At 30.6% G+C, this 22,827-nt stretch overlaps 1 protein-coding gene across 5 annotated transcripts in view; it reads right to left on the bottom strand.

Moving 5' to 3' along the window:
• Window positions 1-1,644: 1,644 nt before the first annotated feature.
• LOC130677045 (gamma-aminobutyric acid type B receptor subunit 2) overlaps window positions 1,645-22,827 on the bottom strand; it is a 125,090-nt gene continuing 103,907 nt past the window's right edge. For 2 of the 5 annotated variants that reach the window (XM_057483602.1, XM_057483601.1), the window contains 14 exons: window positions 21,939-22,172; window positions 19,657-19,717; window positions 19,264-19,498; window positions 16,600-16,840; window positions 14,942-15,064; window positions 14,014-14,124; window positions 13,712-13,936; window positions 11,767-11,949; window positions 11,521-11,623; window positions 8,729-8,767; window positions 8,230-8,356; window positions 5,564-6,126; window positions 4,166-4,606; window positions 1,645-2,948 (listed from right to left, as the gene is read on the bottom strand). In XM_057483602.1, the coding sequence (XP_057339585.1) occupies window positions 2,287-2,948; window positions 4,166-4,606; window positions 5,564-6,126; window positions 8,230-8,356; window positions 8,729-8,767; window positions 11,521-11,623; window positions 11,767-11,949; window positions 13,712-13,936; window positions 14,014-14,124; window positions 14,942-15,064; window positions 16,600-16,840; window positions 19,264-19,498; window positions 19,657-19,717; window positions 21,939-22,172 (3,348 nt within the window). In that variant the 3' untranslated portion in view covers window positions 1,645-2,286. The remainder of the gene's footprint in view (window positions 2,949-4,165; window positions 4,607-5,563; window positions 6,127-8,229; window positions 8,357-8,728; window positions 8,768-11,520; window positions 11,624-11,766; window positions 11,950-13,711; window positions 13,937-14,013; window positions 14,125-14,941; window positions 15,065-16,599; window positions 16,841-19,263; window positions 19,499-19,656; window positions 19,718-21,938; window positions 22,173-22,827) is intronic. The other 3 variants (XM_057483603.1, XM_057483604.1, XM_057483605.1) reach the window with 3 other exon arrangements.

The following is a 22,827-nucleotide window of genomic DNA, read 5'->3' as shown; positions in this document are numbered from 1 at the left end:
ATTACAATAAAATAGGGCTCAAAGGTTCAAAATAGGGCCTAATTTTAATTTCCATCAGATCGCATATTGAACCCTAAAGTGCTGAAAACGGAAATTTGTAGCACTTCAGGGACCAAAATCGGACCTAATTTAACATGTAAACAGGCTCTATTTTGAGCCTCCAAGTCCGAAATAGATCCGACTTTAGAAGGTTCAAAATGGACTCTACATTTCGATTTCGGTTATTGAAGTTTGAAAAATTTTCAGTTAATTTCGAGATCTTTTTACTTTTCCGGCGAAACTATCAGACTTATCACAAAATGTCATAGGAATTTTTTTTGTAGACAATTTTATTCCCTACAAATTATCTCTGACAAAGTTTTTTCAAATTTTGCATAACTTCATAGTTATTTACATTTTAATCTCAAGCTCTTAAAAAAAATAGTGTTCTGGTCGATTTCAAGATCTTAACATTAAAATAGAAATAACTAGGAAGTTATGCAGAATTAAAAAAAATTTTATCAGCGATAATTTGTAGAGAATGAAATTGTCTACAAAAAAGATCTCAAAAAATTTTGTGATAAATCTGATAGTTTCGCTTTAAAAGTAAAAAGATCTCAAAATTTACCATAAATTTGACTTCAAACTCCAATAACTTTCGACCAGATGAATTTATCAAAAAATGATAAGAGATTTTTTTTTGTAGAGTGTTCAATTCCCTATAAAATTAAGTCCTGAACTTATCCGTACAACGAGCCACTGCCGCGGTATAAAATTCCAAACTTTAAACTTTTTTCCCGTTATTTAAATGGGAAATAGAAAATCGCGATGAGCGACCCCTGAATATTAATATCAAGAGCTTATCTTTAACAGGCATCTTATTTTATCTTCCTGCAACTGAAGCTATTAGTGCTTTGAAAAAAAAAGTTGCCCTAAAATTTCACGCCCTAATATATATTATCGCAATGTCTACATTTATATTTAACATGACTATAATTATATTTTTTATTCATTTATTTATTAATAATAACGAACATATACATATACATATACATATATATATATATATATTAGACTGGGCCAAAAAAATCGACTATTTTTTTTTTTTAACGATACTGTGGAAATATTATTTGGAATGACAAAAAAAAAATTATTGTGAAAATTTGAGCCCTTAATTTTGATATTAAGAGGTGTATCATTGCAATTTTCGATTTTTTTTAAATGAGCGGGTTTTTGTCTCATAACTCTCAATCCATCGAGATAAACGAAATCGACTCGGATACATTTTTTGAAGGAAATTTGATGTTCTACAAAAAAAGTCTGATTGAAATTTTTCGTCAGATGAACCGTTTCCTTATAATCATGCTTTGAACGTTGGTATGATTTTAAAATTTGATTGTTCAACTTTGGAATTTTGTAATTCATGTAAAAATAAGTTTCCGGAAAAAGACAATGAATATTCTTGAAGGAAATTGAATGCTCTACAAAAAAAGTCTCTTAACAATTTTCGCTAAATTCACTCCTTCAAAAGTTATTCAAGGTTGAAGTTATTTAAAACGACTTCAATAATCTTGAATAACTTTTGAAGGAGTGAATTTAGCGAAAATTGTTAAGAGACTTTTTTTGTAGAGCATTCAATTTCCTTCAAGAAAATTCATTGTCTTTTTCCGGAAACTTATTTTTACATGAATTACAAAATTCCAAAGTTGAACAATCAAATTTTAAAATCATACCAACGTTCAAAGCATGACTATAAGGAAACGGTTCATCTGACGAAAAATTTCAATCAGATTTTTTTTGTAGAGCATCAAATTTCCTTAAAAAAATGTATCCGAGTCGATTTTGTTTATCTCGATGGATTGAGAGTTATGAGACAAAAACCCGCTCATTTAAAAAAAATCGAAAATTGCAATGATACACCTCTTAATATCAAAATTAAGGGCTCAAATTTTTACAATAATTTTTTTTTGTCATCCCGAATAATATTTTCACAGTATCGTTAAAAAAAAAAAATAGTCGATTTTTTTGGCCCAGTCTAATATATATATATATATATATATATTTTTTTTAATTGTGAAAAATCATTGGCAACACTCGCGTACTCGTATATATATTTATACGAATATTAAATTTATTTAAAGTTTGTTTGTTATTTTAAATATATACATATATTAATATATATATAATGTATATATTTATAATTGACGGTATTAAATCATTATATCGCAGTCACTTATGTTTTTAAAACGTGACATTAATGAGACTATTATTGAAATAATAATAATAATAATAAAGATGAAAAAAGCGTTAAAGATACTCAACGATGTCACACTTAATTGATATATTAGGACAGCTTGCGATATTAGAGCCATAAGCACCGGTTGAATTTTTGTGTCTTTCAGATAATAATTTTTGAAATATCGGTAGTATATCGACGTCCAGTAGTTCCCCATCGGACACGGCACTGCACATATTTGTTAGATCCGCTGTTGATCCACCGGCAATCGGAGGATTTGAATTTTTATCGTCTCTCCCTACTGTTAATTCACTACCTCCTATTGCACTAGCACTACTTATACCCCCGGTACTTCCTATGCCACCGAGGCCGTTACCATGACCACAGTGAAGGCCACCACGTCCACTACTGGGACTTAGACCGCCGCCTCCACGGGGATTTGCACTTGCGAACTTACCGGCTTGTACTGTTGTCGCAACATTTGGGCTGCTCTGGACGTACTCGAGACGCGCTTGCTGCCGAAGACGTGATTCGGTGTGACGGCACTCCCGGTGTTTTCGCGACTGTGTGCGATGACGACACTCGGTTACTGCTCCTGCTGTTAGATGGTGTCCGCTTGAGGCTGTCAAGGTGCTACTGGTACCCGCGGTACTGGTTCGCGATCTTGAGCATTTTTCCCGGGACTTTTCGGATACTGATCTTTGGATTATTGCCGATGAATCCTCGGTTTTTTCTGTAATTTATAAATTTCAAGGTCGTTAATTTTGAAATTTTTTATGGAGGCGAAAATAAAAATTTTTGCTGTTTTAAAAAATCGCGCAAACTTATTTCTGGTAATTTTTTACTTTTGACCAACAACGAAAACATGAAAATTTTTTTTTATAATTTTGCGGTCTTCACTATCGTAGTGAGTTAAAACTTATTAATGAATCGAGTGACTAAAAAATAAAAAAAATTATTATTTTCAAGCAAAATTTTTTTTGCGACGTTATATATTTTTTTTTTATTAAAAAAATTTATATGAAATTGTATCGAAATTAAGTAAGAGGTTTCGCATCACACTTTTCTATTTTCTATAAGAATAACATGGAAAAATTTTTTTTGCTTCTTCTGATTTTTATAACTAGCTAACGATGCGTCGTAGGAAAAAATCCTAGACTTCATTTTGTAGAGAATTAAATGCTCTACAAAAAAAGTCTCTTATCATTTTATGATAAATTCATCTGTTCAAAAGTTATTTGAGTTTGAAGTCAAATTTATGGTAAATTTTGAGATCTTTTTACTTTTCCGGCGAAACTATCAGACTTATCACAAAATGTCATTAAATCTTTTTTGGAGAAAATTTTATTTTCTATAAATTATCTCTGATAAAATTTTTAAAAATTCTGCATAACTTCCTAGTTATATTCATTTTAATGTCAAGATCTTAAAATCGATGAGAACACTATTTTTTTAAGAGCTTGACATTAAAATTTAAATAACTATGAAGTTATGCAAAATTTGAAAAAACTTTATCAGAGATAATTTGTAGGGAATAAAATTGTCTACAAAAAAGATCTTATGGCATTTTGTGATAAGTCTGATAGTTTCGCCAGAAAAGTAAAAAGATCTCGAAATTTACTGAAAATTTGACTTCAAGCTCCAATAACTTTTGAACAGATGAAATTATCAAAAAATGATGAGACTTTTTTTGTAGAGAATTTAATTCTCTACACAAATAAGTCTGCACACTTTTCCTACAACGTTCTTATGGAAAATATAAAAGTGCGATGCGGAACCTCTTAATGTTAATATTAAGAGCTTCAATTTTCACATGTGTATTTTTATATTCAAATGAAACTTTTAAACCTGTAAAATTTTTTTTTTTTTTTTAAACACCCTAATATAATATATATGTATATTGAGTTTATATATAGATATAAAGTTAAAAGATAATATAGCGTGACTAACCGGTATCAGAGTAACTGGCATTAAGCATTGCTGGTACACTCGGTGAGCTTGCATTTTTGCAGTACTGTAAATTATCACGATCTCGATGATGTTTAGAAAGTACTCGTGCGGTAGTGCCGGAAATATCCGTTGAGCCATTTGAAATGTGATGAGTGTGAAGTAGACGGGCACCCCCGCCGTGTTTTTCACACCGATAACCAGTGCCGCCACCCAACGCGGCTCGACGATGCCCGCATTCGCCAATCACGTACGTGCGATCAAAACTGCTCAATGACTCGTCATTGAGTGCATCAACTTTTGATATATTTTCAGTAGATATATAACTTATTGTATTTGCTGGTACACTAGTGCGCCGTTTTTCAAAAAGCTCATGGTGCGAGTGCGCTAGACCGTTATTTTTAACCGACGACCGACGTTTCGTCAGAGTTTGATGATGATGAGCTGCAAGTGAATCGATCATTTATTCGTGCTCTCCATTAAGGGGGGAAAGGGGTCTGAGATACAAAAAAAAAGACCATATTTTTGTGTTTTTTTCAGAGTACCTTCATTATTAACCCTAATCGGTTGAACATGGGTCGCTTGTGTCCAAATATTCAGCCTACATGCCTCCGAATTTTGATGAAAATGTTTATTGGAAAAGGAATTTTCGGGGCTGGCAACAACTGTATCGCACAGTTGGAAGTCTAAAGAAGACCTACGAATTTATTCAGATTTTTCCTTACAAGACAACATAGTTAAATAAGCGGCGGACGCTAATGACCCATGTTCAACATTTACGGTCGCTGAAAACAGCGACATAGGATTAAGGTTAAAATTATTAAAATATATGACATTATTAAGCATCATTTCAAGAATATTCTGCTAAATTTTCATAAAAAAATATTGAAAAATAAGCCAGTGGTAGTGGGGAGAGACGAGTCACTTAAAAAAAAGTCTCCATGCCGTAGGCAGGATAACTCATGACTGCTTCAACTGAAATTAAAAAACCAAAAAGATTTTTTTAGTACATAAGTTTATCTTGGATTTGAACGAAGGATATTTTTTTTTCAATAACTCGTAATTTTTTTAATTAAACAAAAGGAACAATTTCTGGTAAAAATCAGAATTTTTTGATTGCACCTTTACCAAAAATTCAAAAATGAATATTTTGTTTATTCCTTCGTTCAAATCCAAGATAAACTTATGTACTAAAGAAATCTTTTTGGTTTTTTGATTTCGGATGAAGCAGTCATGAGTTATCATGCTTACGGCATGGAGACTTTTTTTTTTAGATGACTCGTCTCTCCCCACTACCACTGGCTCATTTTTACTCTGAAAAAAAGTCACAAAAATATCCTCTTTTTTTTGTATCTCAGGCCCCTCTCCCCTTAATTATTAAATTTATAAAATTGTACTCACGTGAATGTCGATGTTTTGGTACAAACTGTACCGGGGGTGGTAATATTGCTTGCTCAAGATAATTATCTTCACGTAATTCACCAAAAGATACGTTTTTAGTTGGCGGTGGTGGTGTTGGAAGCTTAGCTCTTTTTTCTACACTAGTGTCTTTGGTTTTTTTACCCGTCACGATCTCGTCACGTGACAGTTCAGTCTCCTGAGGAACCAGTGAGTCCTCAGTGAACTCGGCAACTTTTTTAATTGCTGCTGATGCTGATGCTGCTGATGTTGACGTTGATGTTGACGTAGATGTTGTTACTGTTAAAGCTGGGGTTGTTTTATCGCCAACATTTGTCGTTATAATCCTGGGCTCAGGACTACGCTTAATTAATAATGGCTCAGTCTCTTGGTTTTCGGTATTATTTATATTATTATTATTATTATTCTTATTATTATTATTACTGATATTATTATTATTGTTTGATGATTTTTTGTAATGATTTGTCGTTGGCGAACTCGTTGCTTGAGGTAATAAAGACGTTCGCTCATTCTCGATTGTTGTTTTGCCGAAAGACGCGTGTTTTCTGGATTTTTTAAATAAAAAAAAAAAGGATCAAACATATCTGATTTTAATTTTTTTAGTATTGTGTTTTGATAAAAATTACACTGTACAAATAAATTATTTTTGTCTGAAAATTATGAATTTGTGTTTTACCGGCATTACATTCAATAATTTTTTAAATCCTCGGAAGACAAAAATGTAATTTTTTTATTTTACAAATAACAATTTGAAGACTCAGTTATTTTCAGAGAAAAAATAATTTTTGTACTGTGTTATTTTTTGTTTGTTTTTTTAAGTTCTGGGTAAAATCAGTTATCCAATTTTCCATTTATACACAGAAAAAAAGCATTTCTCGGCGTAAAAAACTTTTTCTCCTCGACGGGCGGAAAGCGTCAACTTTCGTCCCGCTGTGCAAAACGAAGTTGCCGCTTTCCGCCTCCGTCGAGGAGAAAAATAGCATACACTCCTCGGGAAGTAAATAAGAAAGCCTCAGATCACATGTTTGTTGACCTCGGCTTCGCCTCGGCCAACAATTACATGTGATCTGAGACATTTCTTACTTTACTTCCCTCGATGTGTAATATACTATTACTCACGCCAAGACAATTTTTACTTGTCCTAAGAAATTTTTCGTATTATGAATTGAAATCGAAAATTTTCTTGGGGCGAGAAAAAATTTTCTTGAGTCAAGAAAAAAATTTTTGGGGCAAGAAAAAATTTTTGGTCCAAAGAAAATTTTCGTTTTCATTTCATAATGCAAATTTTTTCTTGTCCCAAAAAATCCTTCTTTTCTGTGTAATTTTTCCACTAAAAATATTCACTGTAAAAAATCAGGGGTAAATTCGGAGTGATTATGGAATTTATTTAAGTCCGGATTCACTCTGTCACTCGGAGAACCAGAGTCTTAGAAAAAATCACTTCGAATACAGAGTAAATACGGAGTTTGTCCTTTTGCGAAGTGATTTCGGAGTGAAATTCAGTCCGAGGGGATTGAATAAATCAACAGTCATCCGCTCCGGATTCACTTTGGATTTGATCCGCGCTCACTCCTCGAATTTTTTACAGTGTAAAGGGGAGACAGGAAAAATGAGACACCATTAGATAGAATTTTTTTGTTTTTCATGGAAGTGAACAGCAAAAAATATTTTGTCAATGCGTAAAAAAAAGTAAATACTTTTCCTTGCATGGAAGAAAGGATTTCTTGTATTGAGAAATTTTTTGTATCATGAATTTAAAACGAAAATTTGTTTAGGACAAGGAGTAATTTTACACAGTAAAAAATATTGTGTATTTGTGTCGAAAACGGTTTGTGTTAAACTAACACAAAGTTTGTGTCACTTTTTGTAACATAAAAAATGTGTTATACACTCTTTATTAACACATTTTGTGTGTTACTGTGGAATTATTTACGCCCTCTTGTGGCGATATTTCAACATAATCTTTGTGTTAAAAAGGGGTTACACAAAGTTTGTGTCGAAATTTCAACACAAATTTTGTGTCAACCGTTTTTAACACACAAACTGTGTTGATTTTACACAATATTTTTTACTGTGTATGTCGCAAGAAATTTTCGTTTTCAGCATGAAAAAAAGTCTGGGCATCGGGCCAGCCCCAAAACATCCCGCTGTTTTCGAGCTTCTTGAGCTCAGGTGCGTTCGGAGCGACTCCCTGCACTAGGAAAATACTGATAGCAATTAAGGGTAGCCATGGAGTCTTGACAGGAGAGCTATCGGCCTCGAAAATGGGCCAAAATGCTGATTTCAGCGACATGATCTTAGAAAAAAATATCAAAAAATGAAGTTATAGGGCGACAACTGCTCAGGTGCGTTCAGAGCAACCCCCTGTACTAGAAAAATTATAATAGCATGTAATCAAAGCCATGGAGTCTAAACATGAGACCTGTAACTCTTTAAAATGGGCGAAAATTTTGTTTCCGCTGAAAATTTCTTGCGTTGAAATTTTTTTTCTGTGAATTTATAATGCAAAAATTTCTCATGTCAAGAAATCCTTTTTTTCTATATTTGATTCTGATTAATTTTAAGGAGAAATTTTGTATCGTTTCGTGTCTCATCTCTTCCCGAGCTTTCCTACCTATATGTATATATATTTATATATAAATATGTACCTAGTAGTTGATTGATCGCTCGAAGCAATGACATTAACATATTCACTCTCCGGCTGTGACACAGTTGTTGAATTTAAACTGCATAATGACATTGAAACGTCAGTTGTTTCAGTGACCATCGATACCCCTGAAATGTGAGACGTCAATATTTAATCTATTTACTAAATATAATCAATGATTAGTATATAAGTAATTAAATTGAGGGCCGCCGACAGTAAATATACACAGCTAATTCTAAACTGTTTACTTAATAAATAAATACGTAAACATTTCCGTATCAAAATATCATTTATTTATTTATTTATCAGCAAATAAAATTACTATCGATTTAAAAAAATCAACATCAACTTGATTGACCAGCAGTTTAATTAAAAATTTTTATTTAAAACTCTGAAATAGCTCGCGGGTTAATAAAAATAAACTAATTAAATTAAAATCTAAAAGCATTCTCTAGCATTTTAAATTTTATAAATACAATAGGTTTTAAACACAAACTGACCTTTGTGACTTTTTGTACCATGCCGCTGGACAGTGAGTTCTAGTACACAGATTGATACACAATCAATAGCAAACAGCGAGGGAGTAATGAATTTTTTAACAAATTAATTAAGGAAGTGATGAAAAAAAAAACAAAAATTTTAAACAAATAGACATGATAAAATTCGTAATTAATGGGATAGATGGACAGATAGTTTAGTGTAAAACTCTTTTATTTTAACGCCGTTTCGTAAACTTGGCTGACTTCTTCAGGGCTCTACAATGAGAACCAAATTTCTAAATTATTACAGGTGTTAGTACAAAGTCTAGTATATAAATTCCAATATCGTCACATAGATAACAATTAGATATATACTAATGTTAATAATACACCAGTATATAAAAACAAAAACACTATTTACCAAAAATTAGACTATTCCGAGTCAAAATTAAAATAGTATATTGTGTGACAAGAGATGAAACAAGACGATTTCAGACTAGGGTGAGGTTGGCTGACATCACCCACAGTCTGAAATCGTGTTTTGTCCCTTGTCACACACTATATTCTTCATGATGATCTGCATCGGAACTTGAAGATTCAGTGTCAGCAGCCAGTAAGAAACAAGTTAATTTCAACACAATTTAGTGTTAAGTTCTCAGGATAGATTAGAAGACTATTATTTTTACGAGCTTGGCATTAAAATGAAAATAACTAGAAAACAATGCGGAATTTCAAAAAACTTTATTTGTAATAATTTGTATGGAATAAAATTGCCTATAAAAAAGATCCTATGACATTTTTTGATAAGTCTGATAGTTTTGCTGGAAAAGTAAAAAGATCTGGAAATTTATTATAGATTTGACTTCCAGCTCCAATAGCTTTCGAATGGATAGATTTATCAAAAAATGATAAGAGATCTTTTTTGTAGAGCGTTAAATTCTCTAAAAGAACATGCTATGGACTTATTTAAAAGATAAAAATTTTTTTTTCCCATGTTATTTAAATGAGAAATGGAAAATTAGAAATAGGCACCTCTAAATATTAATATTAAGAGCTCCGCTTTTGACAGGCTTCTTTTCTCACCTTCCCTCAAGTTTTCAGCCTGTTTTTTGTTGAGAAAAAAAGTCGCCTCAAAATGGCACACCCTAATGAGGACAGTATGGAATTATTGTCCAAATTACGGATGCTGTAGAAATTTTTAAAATACATCGAACAGAATTTACAAGGTGCATTGTAAAATTTATGAGGTTAAATCCGAATATTTAGTATGCAGTTGGTATAAATTTTATCTGTTGCTTTGTCAAAATTACAATGCACCTTGTAAATTCTGTTATATGTATTTTAAAAATTTCTACAGTATCAGTAATTTGTACAATAATTCCATACTGACCTCATGTTACCATAACTATAGTAATTTTTCTATTAATTTTTTATGCAAAAAATACCATAAATTCTCTGCGTGAAGCCGATGATGCGGAGAACTGTTAGAGAATGAGAAATATGTGATTTACAGTCACTTATTAAATAGTAAATAAGGCGAATATGTTATTTTCACTCATTTATTATTAATTTTATTTGGTTAATTAAAACTGCCATTAAAAAAATGAAATGAGTAAACTGAAGTGACAAGTAAACAAATGAGAGTAATAAGGCTGCAAATGAACATTAAATATAACTGACACCGGGCAGAAACACGTACGTTTCTGCCCGCTGTATGAAGGTATTTTTGAATTACAAATTCGCTAGCAGTTGTTTGCAGCATCGGCTTGACATTATCTTATTCCGACTGGCTGTAGAGACACTGAAACTTTAAGTTTCGATACTGGTATCATGACAAAGTAGTTTGAGTTCAAGAGCCTCAGTTCTTTTGATGTTGGACTTGCCGCTGAATGTAATATGTTATTTAAGTCCTCGATGTCCTAAAAGTAGCGCATGAAGGACTAAATCACTTTTTTAAATAGTATATTACACACCTAGGGAAGTAAATAAGAAAGCCTCAGACCTCGGTTTCGCCTCGGCCAACAATTACATGTGATCTGAGACATTTCTTACTTTACTTCCCTAGGTGTGTAATATACTATTAACCCTCCAAGGCCTATCATACTTTTAACCTGTAACTTCGAATGAGCTCAATTTTTTAGCATGATATTATTGTTACAATAATAGCTGCATTCTAAATAGATAAAGATATTTCTAACTAATCGTGAGCGCCCGAGTACTAGTGCAGCAGCGGTTATGCTTCACATTCCTTAGGTACTGGTTTCGAATCTTGGCAGCATCAGATTACTTTACAGCAGTTTTTTTCAAATTCTTTGTTAGTATTTTTATTCTTCACATAAAATACTTAATTAATCATATACTATTAAGGCAAAGGTTCTAATTGTTCAATCCGAATTTCGAATGACAGTACTATTCTATTCCAACGCCTACTCGTACAACTTTTACATATTCGTCGAAGTCAAATATATTAAATTGGATATATATCTATGTGACTATAGTGGAATTTATATACTAGATTTTTTTACTAACACCTGTAATAATTTGTAAATTTGGTTCTCGTCGTAAAGCCCTGAAGAAATCAGCAAAGTTGACGAAACGTTGGCAATAAAATAAAAAAGTTTTGCATGGAACTATCTTTCCTTCTTTCCCATTAATCACGAGTATTATTTACAACGGACTTACACATGGATATAGACATGATAAATAAATTTTGTAATTGTAAGAAAATAATACGGATCATTTGATTACATTTATTGTACTTGGGGTATAAAGGAACAAACATAAGGAGTAAAAAATATAAAAAAATAAATTACCTTCTCTTTTTATAAGAGTTTCATTCCTCGGTACTGACAATCTATCTATTGCTTCTTTGGTATCTTGTAAAAGACTCTCGTCCCCCAGTCTCCTCAGGTACATCTACGGGTAAAAAGAGTAAATTAATTATCAAGATACAAGAGGATAAAAAAGAATTTTTTTTATTATCATTATTTTTAATTTTTTTTTTTTTAAGGGAGTAAATAATGATGATAAAATAAAAGGTAAAAAATTAGATGGCGAACTTGAAGTTCGGATTCTTTTTCCAAGAGCTGCTTGCGGAATTTTTGATTAGCTGTTGTAACATCCTTCAAACGTTCCTCGAGCTCGCTGACCGACGAGTCTCGTCTTGTTTTTGATGAGGGACGAAGAGTTGCTCGGATTCTTTTATCGATTGCTCCTTGAGGGTTTCTTCTCAACTCAATCAGCTGTAAATAATTATTTTTAAATGTCTTACTAAAGTTAAGAATTTTTTTTAGTAAAACAACAAAGTTTGAAATTTTATAGTTTTATAAAAATACGGGTTTGATTTAAAGATTATTATTTTTCGGAGCGATCAATTATAAAAGTTGCAAGTTTTATGTATTATTTGATAGCTCATAACTCAGAGAAAAATTATTTCAAAAAGTTTTATAACCTTTCTTACATGACAGGGATAGATCGGACATTATCCGATAGCAAGATTGATTGAAAACATTTTTTTTTGCTTACAAACTTTTTTTTTAAAATGAAATTTTTTTTATTTTTATTGGTCACTTTTTTAGAGGTAATCATCGGGAAAAAAAAATTCGGATATCAATTTACGGAGAAGTGATACGCAAATATTGTGTAGATGCAAGTAGGATATATTTTTTTATACTTAAGGTGTACAGTAAAATAGTTAACATATTTTTGTTTTTGAGATAATTTCCTCTGGTTTGAGTACCCACATCAATATATTTGGAACTCAAAAAATTTAAGTCATTAAAATAATTACTGTAAGCAAAATTTTTGGTAATTGTTTAGAATCGCGGCTCCACCTGTTTATATCAAGCAAAAATCCAAAAATATTCAAATTGCCAAGAGACTTGTTTCATTCTCTGGCATTTGTCGGCGGATTAAAGATATAATTGCTTATTTAGGTGTTATTTAAGCATTATTAAATTGCAAGTGTATACCAAAGGTATAAATTAGCTTGATTTAGTGATTTTGTTTGAAATTTTTCAGTTCCGTGCTACACTGCACCATTTGACATATTTTTCTTTTTATTCTATGCATTGACTCTTAAGTCAACCACCAAAACTTGAGATATATGCCTATTTGCCATAATTTTTGTAGTTTCGTCTTAAGTACGTTGACGGACTCGTCAGTAAGGCTATGTTAACGCATTCTTGCCTTAGACTATATCTCTTACTAGTACGTACCGGCGTAAAACTGTGTTGTGGGCTTCAGCCAGACACTATACTAGCAAAGGAAGGCGGATACCGTCCAAACTACTTGCAACACAATGTTAGGTGAGCTGTTGTACACCGTTAGTGTATTAAAATAACAGAAATATGCCAATTTTCACTATACAAGAGTTCAAAAAATCTTTGTAACTCTTAGTTAGACCTTTCTATCGCCACCGTCCATCTTACGGTATTAAAGAATATTTATTAAAGAATTTATTAAATTTATTTTTGGAAAATTTGCATCATTTGTGTTATTTTTATCAATTTTGCGCACTTTAGTTACAAGGTTCGGATAGATATCTTGTGTTAAAGACATAAATACATACAGAAAATTCTTTCCGCCGTGTAGCAAAACACGTGGAAAAAGTTTAATTATAGATCTTTTAGGTGTAAGCACTTGGAACTTTGGAAAATGCGTGGAGTCGCTATTGTCAACAATTACCAAATTTTTAGAATTTCTTTCAAATGAATAATTATGCGAATAAAAAAAAATTTTCCAGTGAAATAAATCTGGAGATTTGTAAAATATTTTTAAAGCCACTTAATATACTCTATGTCCATTTTAAACGATAAATTGATTGACCACAAACTTTTTAAAATATATCACTGTGGGTACTCATTTTACGCGGAATTTTGTCAACTTTCATGAAATCACATTCATTTTTACTGAAAAATTTTTTTGTCAAAAAAATAGTGTCCGTTTTATTATAAGTATTTTCAAAAAATGAACATTTTATAGGAAAAATGAAAATCAACTAACCTTTGGTACGAAAACAAGGCAGAGTGTTGCTGTACTACAAAATATAATGAATATCGACAGCATTATAAACATTGTATCCTGTTTATCGGCAAGAACAAAACTGATGGCCGCACCGGTGACGCACATTATTACAACATTGTAAACACTCATTCCAACGTACTTGCTGTCATTTAACGCTGGTATGCTAACGTGCCTGGTTTCCCATGCGAGGAAAGCACCGAATATCTAAAATAATTAATTATTTATTATAATTAAAAAAATTTAATTAAAAATATTAAATAAAATTTTAAAATAATTTTTACCATCAGTAGGCCTTTGTACGCATAAATACAACCGAGATAAATAGTCATTCTATTACTCTGGCAGTATTCATTCTCTGGTATCATTACAATGTCGTCACTCGACGGGTGAGGCTGTAAATTAATCGTGGATATTAATAATAAATAAAATTTTTTTATTTCATTGCATGCTCGGGTCAAAAATAAAACTTGATTTAGATTTGATTTAACAAGTCCAACTTTCGAGAGGTTTTTTACAGGACAAACGACGTTTTTTACGGCAATATGAAATCCCTCACAGATTCGAATCACGCAGTGAAAACACTGTGGAAGTGTAAACACCGTGGATCTACCGTGATTCCACGGTGGCTTTACCACCGTGTACACACGGTGTTTCGACTGTGATTACGCGGTGAATCCACAATGTCGATTTTATACAGTCCAGTTGCGTTATCAGTCCGCGCGTTATAAGTCCGCTGACTTATATTTTTTGAAAGACCTTCCCTCTCTATGACTACGAAAATAATCATGTACACACTCATACACTCGCAAAGTAATTTTGCAAAAAAATTTTGTTTAACTCCTAATTGATAACAACTGTAAGTAATTTTTTTTTAAATTCTATATCTGGGAGAAATTGTCCTTTTTTCAGTTAAGGTTTTAATTTTTTTTAATTAATTAATAAAATTTTGAAAGGCTTATGACAGTTAAAAATCATTTCATATTTTTAAAAAGTGGGGGGGCACTGTCTGAGAATGGCCTTAACTGGCTTACTTAGTCACGAATTAAGACGAGAAACTCTAAATAAAGTTGAAATTGACTTAAATTATAAGGTGAAAAAGTCAAGATCTTATTGAAAAATCGTCGGCAAATTGATAATTTGAAAAGAAAATGTGAAGTGAGCCTGAATCAAGTTTTCTTTTTGACCCGGATGTTATCAATTATATCTTACATAAGGCTCCATTTGTTTAGTTTCTCGATAAAATGGATCGGCAACTTGCCATGTTGTCATTATTGCTAGATCAATGACCAGAAGTACTCCAACTACCATGAATAACTGATAATCCTTGATGACCTTTGGATAAATTATTTAATTAATAAAAAATTAACAATGTATTGTGAGAATTAAATTAAAAAATTCAAGCATCAGTGATTTCATTGTGCCGCTTTATCTTTCATGTTTTGATAATAAGAAACTTTATTTTTTTTGTAAAGTTCATTTTACGAGTTAATATTTGAATTAAATTTAAATGTCATAAAAGAACAAAGGTCGTGGAATTAATTTATAAATAAAATACGCTGCTTTGGCGATGAGGAAAATTTAAATAAAAAAAATTTTACAGACTGAGTTTTTAATGATGGTAATATTTTATAGATGGGAAAAGTACGAGCCGATCAATAGATGCATCGATTGGATTATTTATTTTTTGTGTAGTAAATATTACAAGTTGATAATTAATGCCGGGTAGACTTTACCAATTGTTATATTATTTAATTTATTACTGTCTTAGTCCTGAGTTTTTTAGTAATGGAATACTGAGTCTTATTTAAATTTTATGGAATTATTGTTATATATTTGACGGTTTATTTTAATACGATTTATCGATTGTTAGTTTGTAAAAGTATTAAGATATACTCGAGTTATGGATTAAATATTATACAGTGAGCAAAGTTACTGACATTTAGTAATTTATTTTAATCGGATAGAATAATATTAACTATTATACAGCATCCAATTACTGTACGTTTACTAATTATTCTGTAATTGATAGATAAAAATTAACGATTGACAGAGATAGAGTACAAAAATATATATTACAAGTTAATTCGGGCGTAGCCAGAGGCGACTAAGGACCGTGAGCCAGCGGATAAGAACTCGCGCTTAAGGATCAGGGTTCGAAACTCGGCTAAGGCAAAAAAAAAAAATAAAAAAATAAATCCACATGATTCTCTACTCGGACTTTAAGACACTTCAGGAATTTATAATAGCAATATACTCAACAATAATAATAACAACTAAAATAAATAAAAATTAAATTCCATTTAACTCCGTCGTAATATAATAAAATTGACTTCAGGGTAGAAGTAACATTTGTGGCCACTGCTCCATTTTCGGACTTTTAATACTTTCTTTTAATTAATCGAAAAGTATTAAAAAAACTGTCATTGTGATTTCGTGATAAAAGTGTCTTTGAACACATTGTAAATATGAATTATGTTATTACATATTTTACAAATTATTTTATTTGAATTTTTAAAGTGTCCAAAACTGGCCCTAAAGTGGCCAAAAACTACTTCTACTTCAATTGTATAGTAAATTTTAGTAAGTACACGGAGAAATTATTCTCGTTTGAAATGCTTCAGCGTCATTGTGAAGCCGGACCATGTTGGGCACCTGATGGAAATTCAAATGAACACAAATTAAAATCGATAAGAATCATATCCCAAATTACTGTAATCATTGTCGATTTTACTGCGACCATTATAATTTTCGCATGTGTTTATTTCAATTTTCGTAAGGGGCCAATATAGCCCGGCTTTACTATGCCGCCATAGCATTTCAAAGACGAATAATTTCTGTGTGAAAATTCTCTGTGAGTAAGCACTTACTTTTTTATTGAGCTTAACGTCTGTGAATATAGAATGAACACGCCATGTTTTAGAAAACATGGCGCCGAATGCGAGTGAAAATCCGGCCATTAAGAGCCAGGCTCTCGCTGTGCATATGTAGGGGAAGGCCTGTACACTTGATAATGTTGAATCAAGCCCAAGGAAAATAACGCTGCTGTACGTCAGCATACACCCGACGATAATGAGGTTGTTCAGGTGTGGAGATGACATCTTTATGTATCTGCAAAATGCATTTCAATATAGAATTTTCAAAATACTCATTACCTTTTTATTCATTTCCATCCTTCAGTAACACTTTTATCATTTTTATTTTTTTCCCGAGCATATCACTCGTACTTTATTTTCCATTCCACTGGACATCAACTGCCACAGAGATGGTTTAATTAAAGGACCTGAGTAATTTCGCATATATTGCTCTGCCAAACTAGAAAATCTCTATGGTTATTTTTTTTAAACCCGTAGATGAATTGAATCGTTCATTTGAGAAACCCTATAAGTCAAGAAAACGAAATTTTTCAGGAAACACAACAAACATTTTTTTGGAAAAACTTGACATTAAAATAATAAATGAATGATTGAATACAATAATTTTAGCGTCTCTGAAAAAGATTCCAACAAGAAAAATTTAATTTTTTAACTGAAACTACTTAAAAAAATTATTTAAAGTTGATTGACTTATGGGGTTTCTCAACCAAACGGAAAAGACAGTTATAAAATCATTGTTTTTTTAAATGTTTCCACTCAAATCATTTATTATACTGATAAAATGAAGTATTCAATATGGATTTGAACTCTGAAACTCAGAAATTACAAAAAATTATAATTAATTTAAACATTTTAATTATTCATATAACAGTCAACAATAAAACAACATTTGAAATTGTTTTTCCAAAAAAGCGCGAATTTTAAATAAAAAAAAAAATTTCTGTAAAACTGCATATGTTTATTTGAGTCATTGACTTATGGGGTATCTCAATTAAATTAAATTGCTGTCACCCCGTTAATTTTTTTTTAAACGCTGATTTGATTGATTTCTATGGAGGGACATCCAAAGAATCCAAAAATGCAAAAAACCCAATTTCGTAAAAAACATGACTTATGGGGTTTCTCGAATAAACGATTCAATTCTAAATGACACTTGACTTTTATCAAGAGATAAATAAAATCTCTTTATGATAAATTCCTTTTTAACTCTGATCTACGTCATATATTTTTTTTAATACTGATCAAAAATTAATAAATTACATTATAAGCAAAAGAAGGGGCGGGGAAAATTGGATCCTTTAAAAAAAAAAATCTCATGTAATTTTTTTTTTAATTTCTAAATAATAATTCAGTTTAAAATTTTAAATGTCGGGTAAAATGAGCCTCCTTAAAAATATTTAAATTTTTTCTATCCTGATCTGAAAATTTGTAAGCTGATTACCCTAAAAAAATTTTTTATTCAGCATTTTTGGATGACCCAAGTCTGAAATGTCCATATTACCCCTATTTAGTTCTTTAAAAAATTTCTGCGGGCCCATTTTGTCCCTGACAATTTTTATTTATAAAAATTTCTACTGGGGCTCATTTTACTCCAGGTAATTTTTGTATGAAAAATAGAAAGCTGCCGTTTTGCCCCGTTTTACTTCTCCGCATTATGGAACAAAGCTGGAATCAATCAACGGTACTTATAGCAATGGTATTATGTAGATATAAATATCTGAATCATGAATTGAATCACGTTACAATAGATTTGTCAATTGTGTTGTGTTGAGTGTACACTTGCACAGATACTCGTGTTATACTAGACCTTTGAGCGGCTGAATATATCTATTATTTAGTTATATTGATCGGGAGAGTAATTTTAGATGTAAATACTTGATGCAAAGATATGCTCTATCAAACGTAAAGCCGACATGACATGACAATTTAATTTAATCTCATTATTATTATCATTTTTTTTTTTTTAATAATATTTTTATTGCAGTTAATATTTAATTTTAATTAACGTAGTGAAAGAAGAGTTTACTGTAAGTTAATTAAAATGTTTTGCGTTGTAATATTAAATTATTTTTTTTTATATACGTAAATATAAAATATATACTTAATGTAATAGAGTTTTATTAATTTAAATTTAATTAAGTCTGTATTAATTACATAGAAAATTAACTTTAAATCTTTGTGTTAAAAAAAAATAATTGGGGGTAAAATGGGCCCGAAAATATGAAAAATTAAATGAATTAAAAATGAGCGCGTATTTTATCACTTGACCGTGGGTTTAAATAAATATAAATATGAGTATAATTAAAGTTTACTTAAGCTCTGACAGAATGGAAAGTGATAATAAAGCAAATAAGTTACGATCAATAAATATAATGAATGCATATATAAATGGTCTGATTGAATGTGTACTTGAAGGACCAATAGTAAAGTAAGTGGCATAGCATCGACAAATACACAGAACGACTATCAATCAACGTTATCACTCACGACTACTACTGTCATCGTTATCGTTATCATCAACAAATCCTAGGACATGTGCAGTCGAACACTCATACCCTGATACCCTGATACCCTCATATCTTTAGACTCACACCCTCATCCATTCCCCCTCCCCCAGCCACATACAGAGAATGTTAGATGGCAATGTGTCCCAAGTACCTTTGATTTCTGTATCTGATGTTGATGGCGAGAAACACCACAGCCAGCAAGATACCAACACTAGCTGCGGAAGCGATCGTCACGTAAATACTGATGTTGACAGTAGAGTGCTCGATGACGTGAACGGTTCGGTCCTTTGGGGGTGATTTTCCGTGCCAGACCATCCGCTGACCTCGGTGTAGATCCAGGGTATCAGTGACACCATCGTACTCGCCTACTTTAACCTCGCTACCACCTGAAATTGACGTCTTTCCTCTTGAGAATCTTTTCATCTCAATTGATTACATATTTTTTTCTTACTGATTTTATCGCCAGGACGGAGGATTTACTTTTTTTTTTTTTACTTCATTCTTATTGTATATATTTATTTACTTTTATTTAGGTGATGCTTACTTTGAAATTGCTTCAGGAGAATGTAGGCCTTTCTTTCGTTGTCGTAAAAACGAACGGGACCCTGAAATTATTTTAAATAAATGGAGTTTAAAATTTTTTTTTTCTCTATTGATTTATAGTTTTATTATGCAGGCATTATTGATTTGTCTAAGTGACGGATTGACCATCGAATATATTTATATATATATATATAATTTAAATATTTATAAAGGCAATAGTAGATGTACTTGAGATTTATTTATGTTTAAGTATTATTTATATATGTATATATAGATATAAAATATCGTGATTGTTTTTATTTCAAAAGCGAAGAGTGCATTCGCTATTGAATAAATTTTATGCTGTTTTACTGGCTAGCAACAATGGGAATGGAAATCAATGGGTTTTTTTTCAAGATGTCTAAGAATTGTTATATATATGGTATACATTATGTGCCTTTTTATACTGTAGATTTATATTTATAAGTATTACATTTAAACCCTTTTTATGGGCATTATCGCGGTATTACGCGAAAATAGGAGAGTGCGCACAACTGAATTCGAGTGTGTAATTAATTATTGTGGTTTTTAAATACTAAATATAATTTTATTTTGTTTATTGTAACCAAATACACAATTTTTACTACAGTTTTAGTTAAGAAAAATTTTTATTTTTTTTTTTGAGCAGCATGTGAATTCTTTTTATTTACAAAAATTTTTAACTTCACCTTTATATCTAACATTTTTTTTTTACTATAAAAATTTTAGGGAAAAAAATTACTAAGAATTTATAATTTATTGCCCGCATGAAAATATCGTATATGTTACAGATATAAATATATATGTGACAATACATGCAATCTTATATAGAACTATATATAAATTTTGGCCGATTTTATTATATTTCTATATATGTTTTCTCTTATATGATTTCATATATTTCCGTATAACTTCAATATATTATTTATATATTTGAAAACTTATAATTTTAATATATTAAAAAATAAATGTCATTTATATATGGAAACAAATAAGAATACATATATGATTCATCATTATATGGCACGATATATGTACCATGTATTTAACTTTATAAATTTTTGTATATTTTTCGATATATAGAAGCATAAAAGTTTCCCCATATATGTAAGAATAAATAAAATCTATTCTTTTCTGTCTTCCTCTCCCTGTTATAAGATTCAAAGATTGTGTTCAGAATATATATATATGTGTGCTAGCTTACAAATTTACATACATAATTATTAATATATGTAATACATATATGTGCTAACTTATTAGTTTACATATATGATTATAAATATATATAATACATGTATTAACTTATAAACTTACTATATTATATATAAGAAAATATATATCGTTTTTGGCCACTTATATGGTCCCATATTGATTATATATTTTTCCATATATATTTATTATATATGGCATTTTCATGCGGGTTTAAATTCAAGGATAAAATTTTTTAAAATTTATTTCATAGATTTCTACTTCGTAATTATCTAGAGTAAAAAATTTTGACGATTAATTATCGGCATTTAATTGCGTACGTAAATGCAAGCATATGAAATTGCTAGCAAATTAGCGCAGAGTATCGAAATTTGATTATTTTTTTGAATAGCAAAATTTAACTAGAATTAAATTAGTCTCAATTATCGCAGTCTTCTCTTTGAATTTTTCTATTTATCAGTACAATCGATCAAAGTCGACAAAAATTCAACTAATTCATACACTCGTAAAAAAATTTTCTACCTGAACAAAAGTTATAAAAAAAAATTTATGGGCTGGATAAAAATTTTTTAATTTAAAAAGTTTTAAAAAAATATTTTTCTCACCACTGTTGTAACTTATGATTTAATTAATGAAAAAAATTAGCGTAGGGTGAGATTTATGTTGGGGATTGTCTTGTGGTTATGTTTTAAATGAACAAATTGTGAAAGGAACAAGGGTAAAATATTAAAATATCTCCCTCGTTTTGAATGAGAAAATACGCGGGAAAAGGTTGAATTATAGTATATATGTGTGTGGGTACGTATATGGGAGAGTGGTTGATAATAAGAATATAAGAGCCATAGGATAGTGGATAGTGGATAGGTTGGGATGAAGGAGAAAGTTTAAGTACAGAAGCTCAAATGGCGATGGTTACTCGAGCTTTAATAGAATTCGTGAGTGAATATATATGAGAATGAGTTCACTGGGTAGTGGAATATATATATATAGTTATAGACTTTTACTATTAGAGTGTAGAGTCTTCTTGGCTGAAGTAAATAGTACTACTTTACTCACAGTGACTCCTTCGAAACTGGTGTTCCTCAGGGCCTCTAGAAAGAGCTTTTCCCAGAGTGGATCTCGGTACTTGAAGTCAGCGACCGTTTGATTTCTTCTAAAGTGCCGGATTCTACGTGCTACATGTTGGATCGCCAGTGCTACCGCCCATATACCATCGTAAGTGTAACCGTGGAATCGAGAGTATTCGTTACCTCGACGGGAATCGTATTCCACTTGATACTCATCGGGTGTCTGAAAGTCAAATTTTTTTTTATCCATTACGTAATTTTTGAATTATTTAAATCTATGGAGATCAGATAAAAAAATTCGAGGGATTTAATTTTTTTGAAATTTATAAAAATTTCAAACTTCAAATTTTTAGAATTTTTTTTTTTTAATTTTTAATTTTAGAAAAATTTAATCTAAAGATCGCAGCAGATAACAGAATTTCGATTTCTGTAGATTTAAATTTTTACCGGGAAATTTAAATATGAAATTCAAAATTTTGGATTTTTAAAAAGAAAAAAAAAATAGATCTAAGATCTATATTAGTCTGGATAGATCTTACTAGATCTGAATATATAAAAATATCAGACAATATTTGATATTTTTTAGAAAAATAAGAAAAAAATAAAAATTATTAGATGTCAATTTTACTAATATTTTTATCCTTGTAAATTTTTTATTTTACTTTGTTTCGAATGAATAAAATAATTAATTTTTAATTGGTTTTATTTAATTTAATATTCTGTTTGTCAATAATTATTAATTAGCGTGTAATTAATTTAATTAAGTAATTTATATTGAAAATTAATTGAATTGCATTGAAGAAGTTAATTAAAAAGTTTAACTGCTCATTAGTGTCAATGCATTTAAATTTATTTAATCAATTTAAGTATCGATAAAA

The sequence above is a fragment of the Microplitis mediator genome, chromosome 11, assembly GCF_029852145.1.
Source record: "Microplitis mediator isolate UGA2020A chromosome 11, iyMicMedi2.1, whole genome shotgun sequence".
Classification (NCBI taxonomy): domain Eukaryota; kingdom Metazoa; phylum Arthropoda; class Insecta; order Hymenoptera; family Braconidae; genus Microplitis; species Microplitis mediator.
This window is presented reverse-complemented; position numbering and strand designations above follow the sequence as displayed.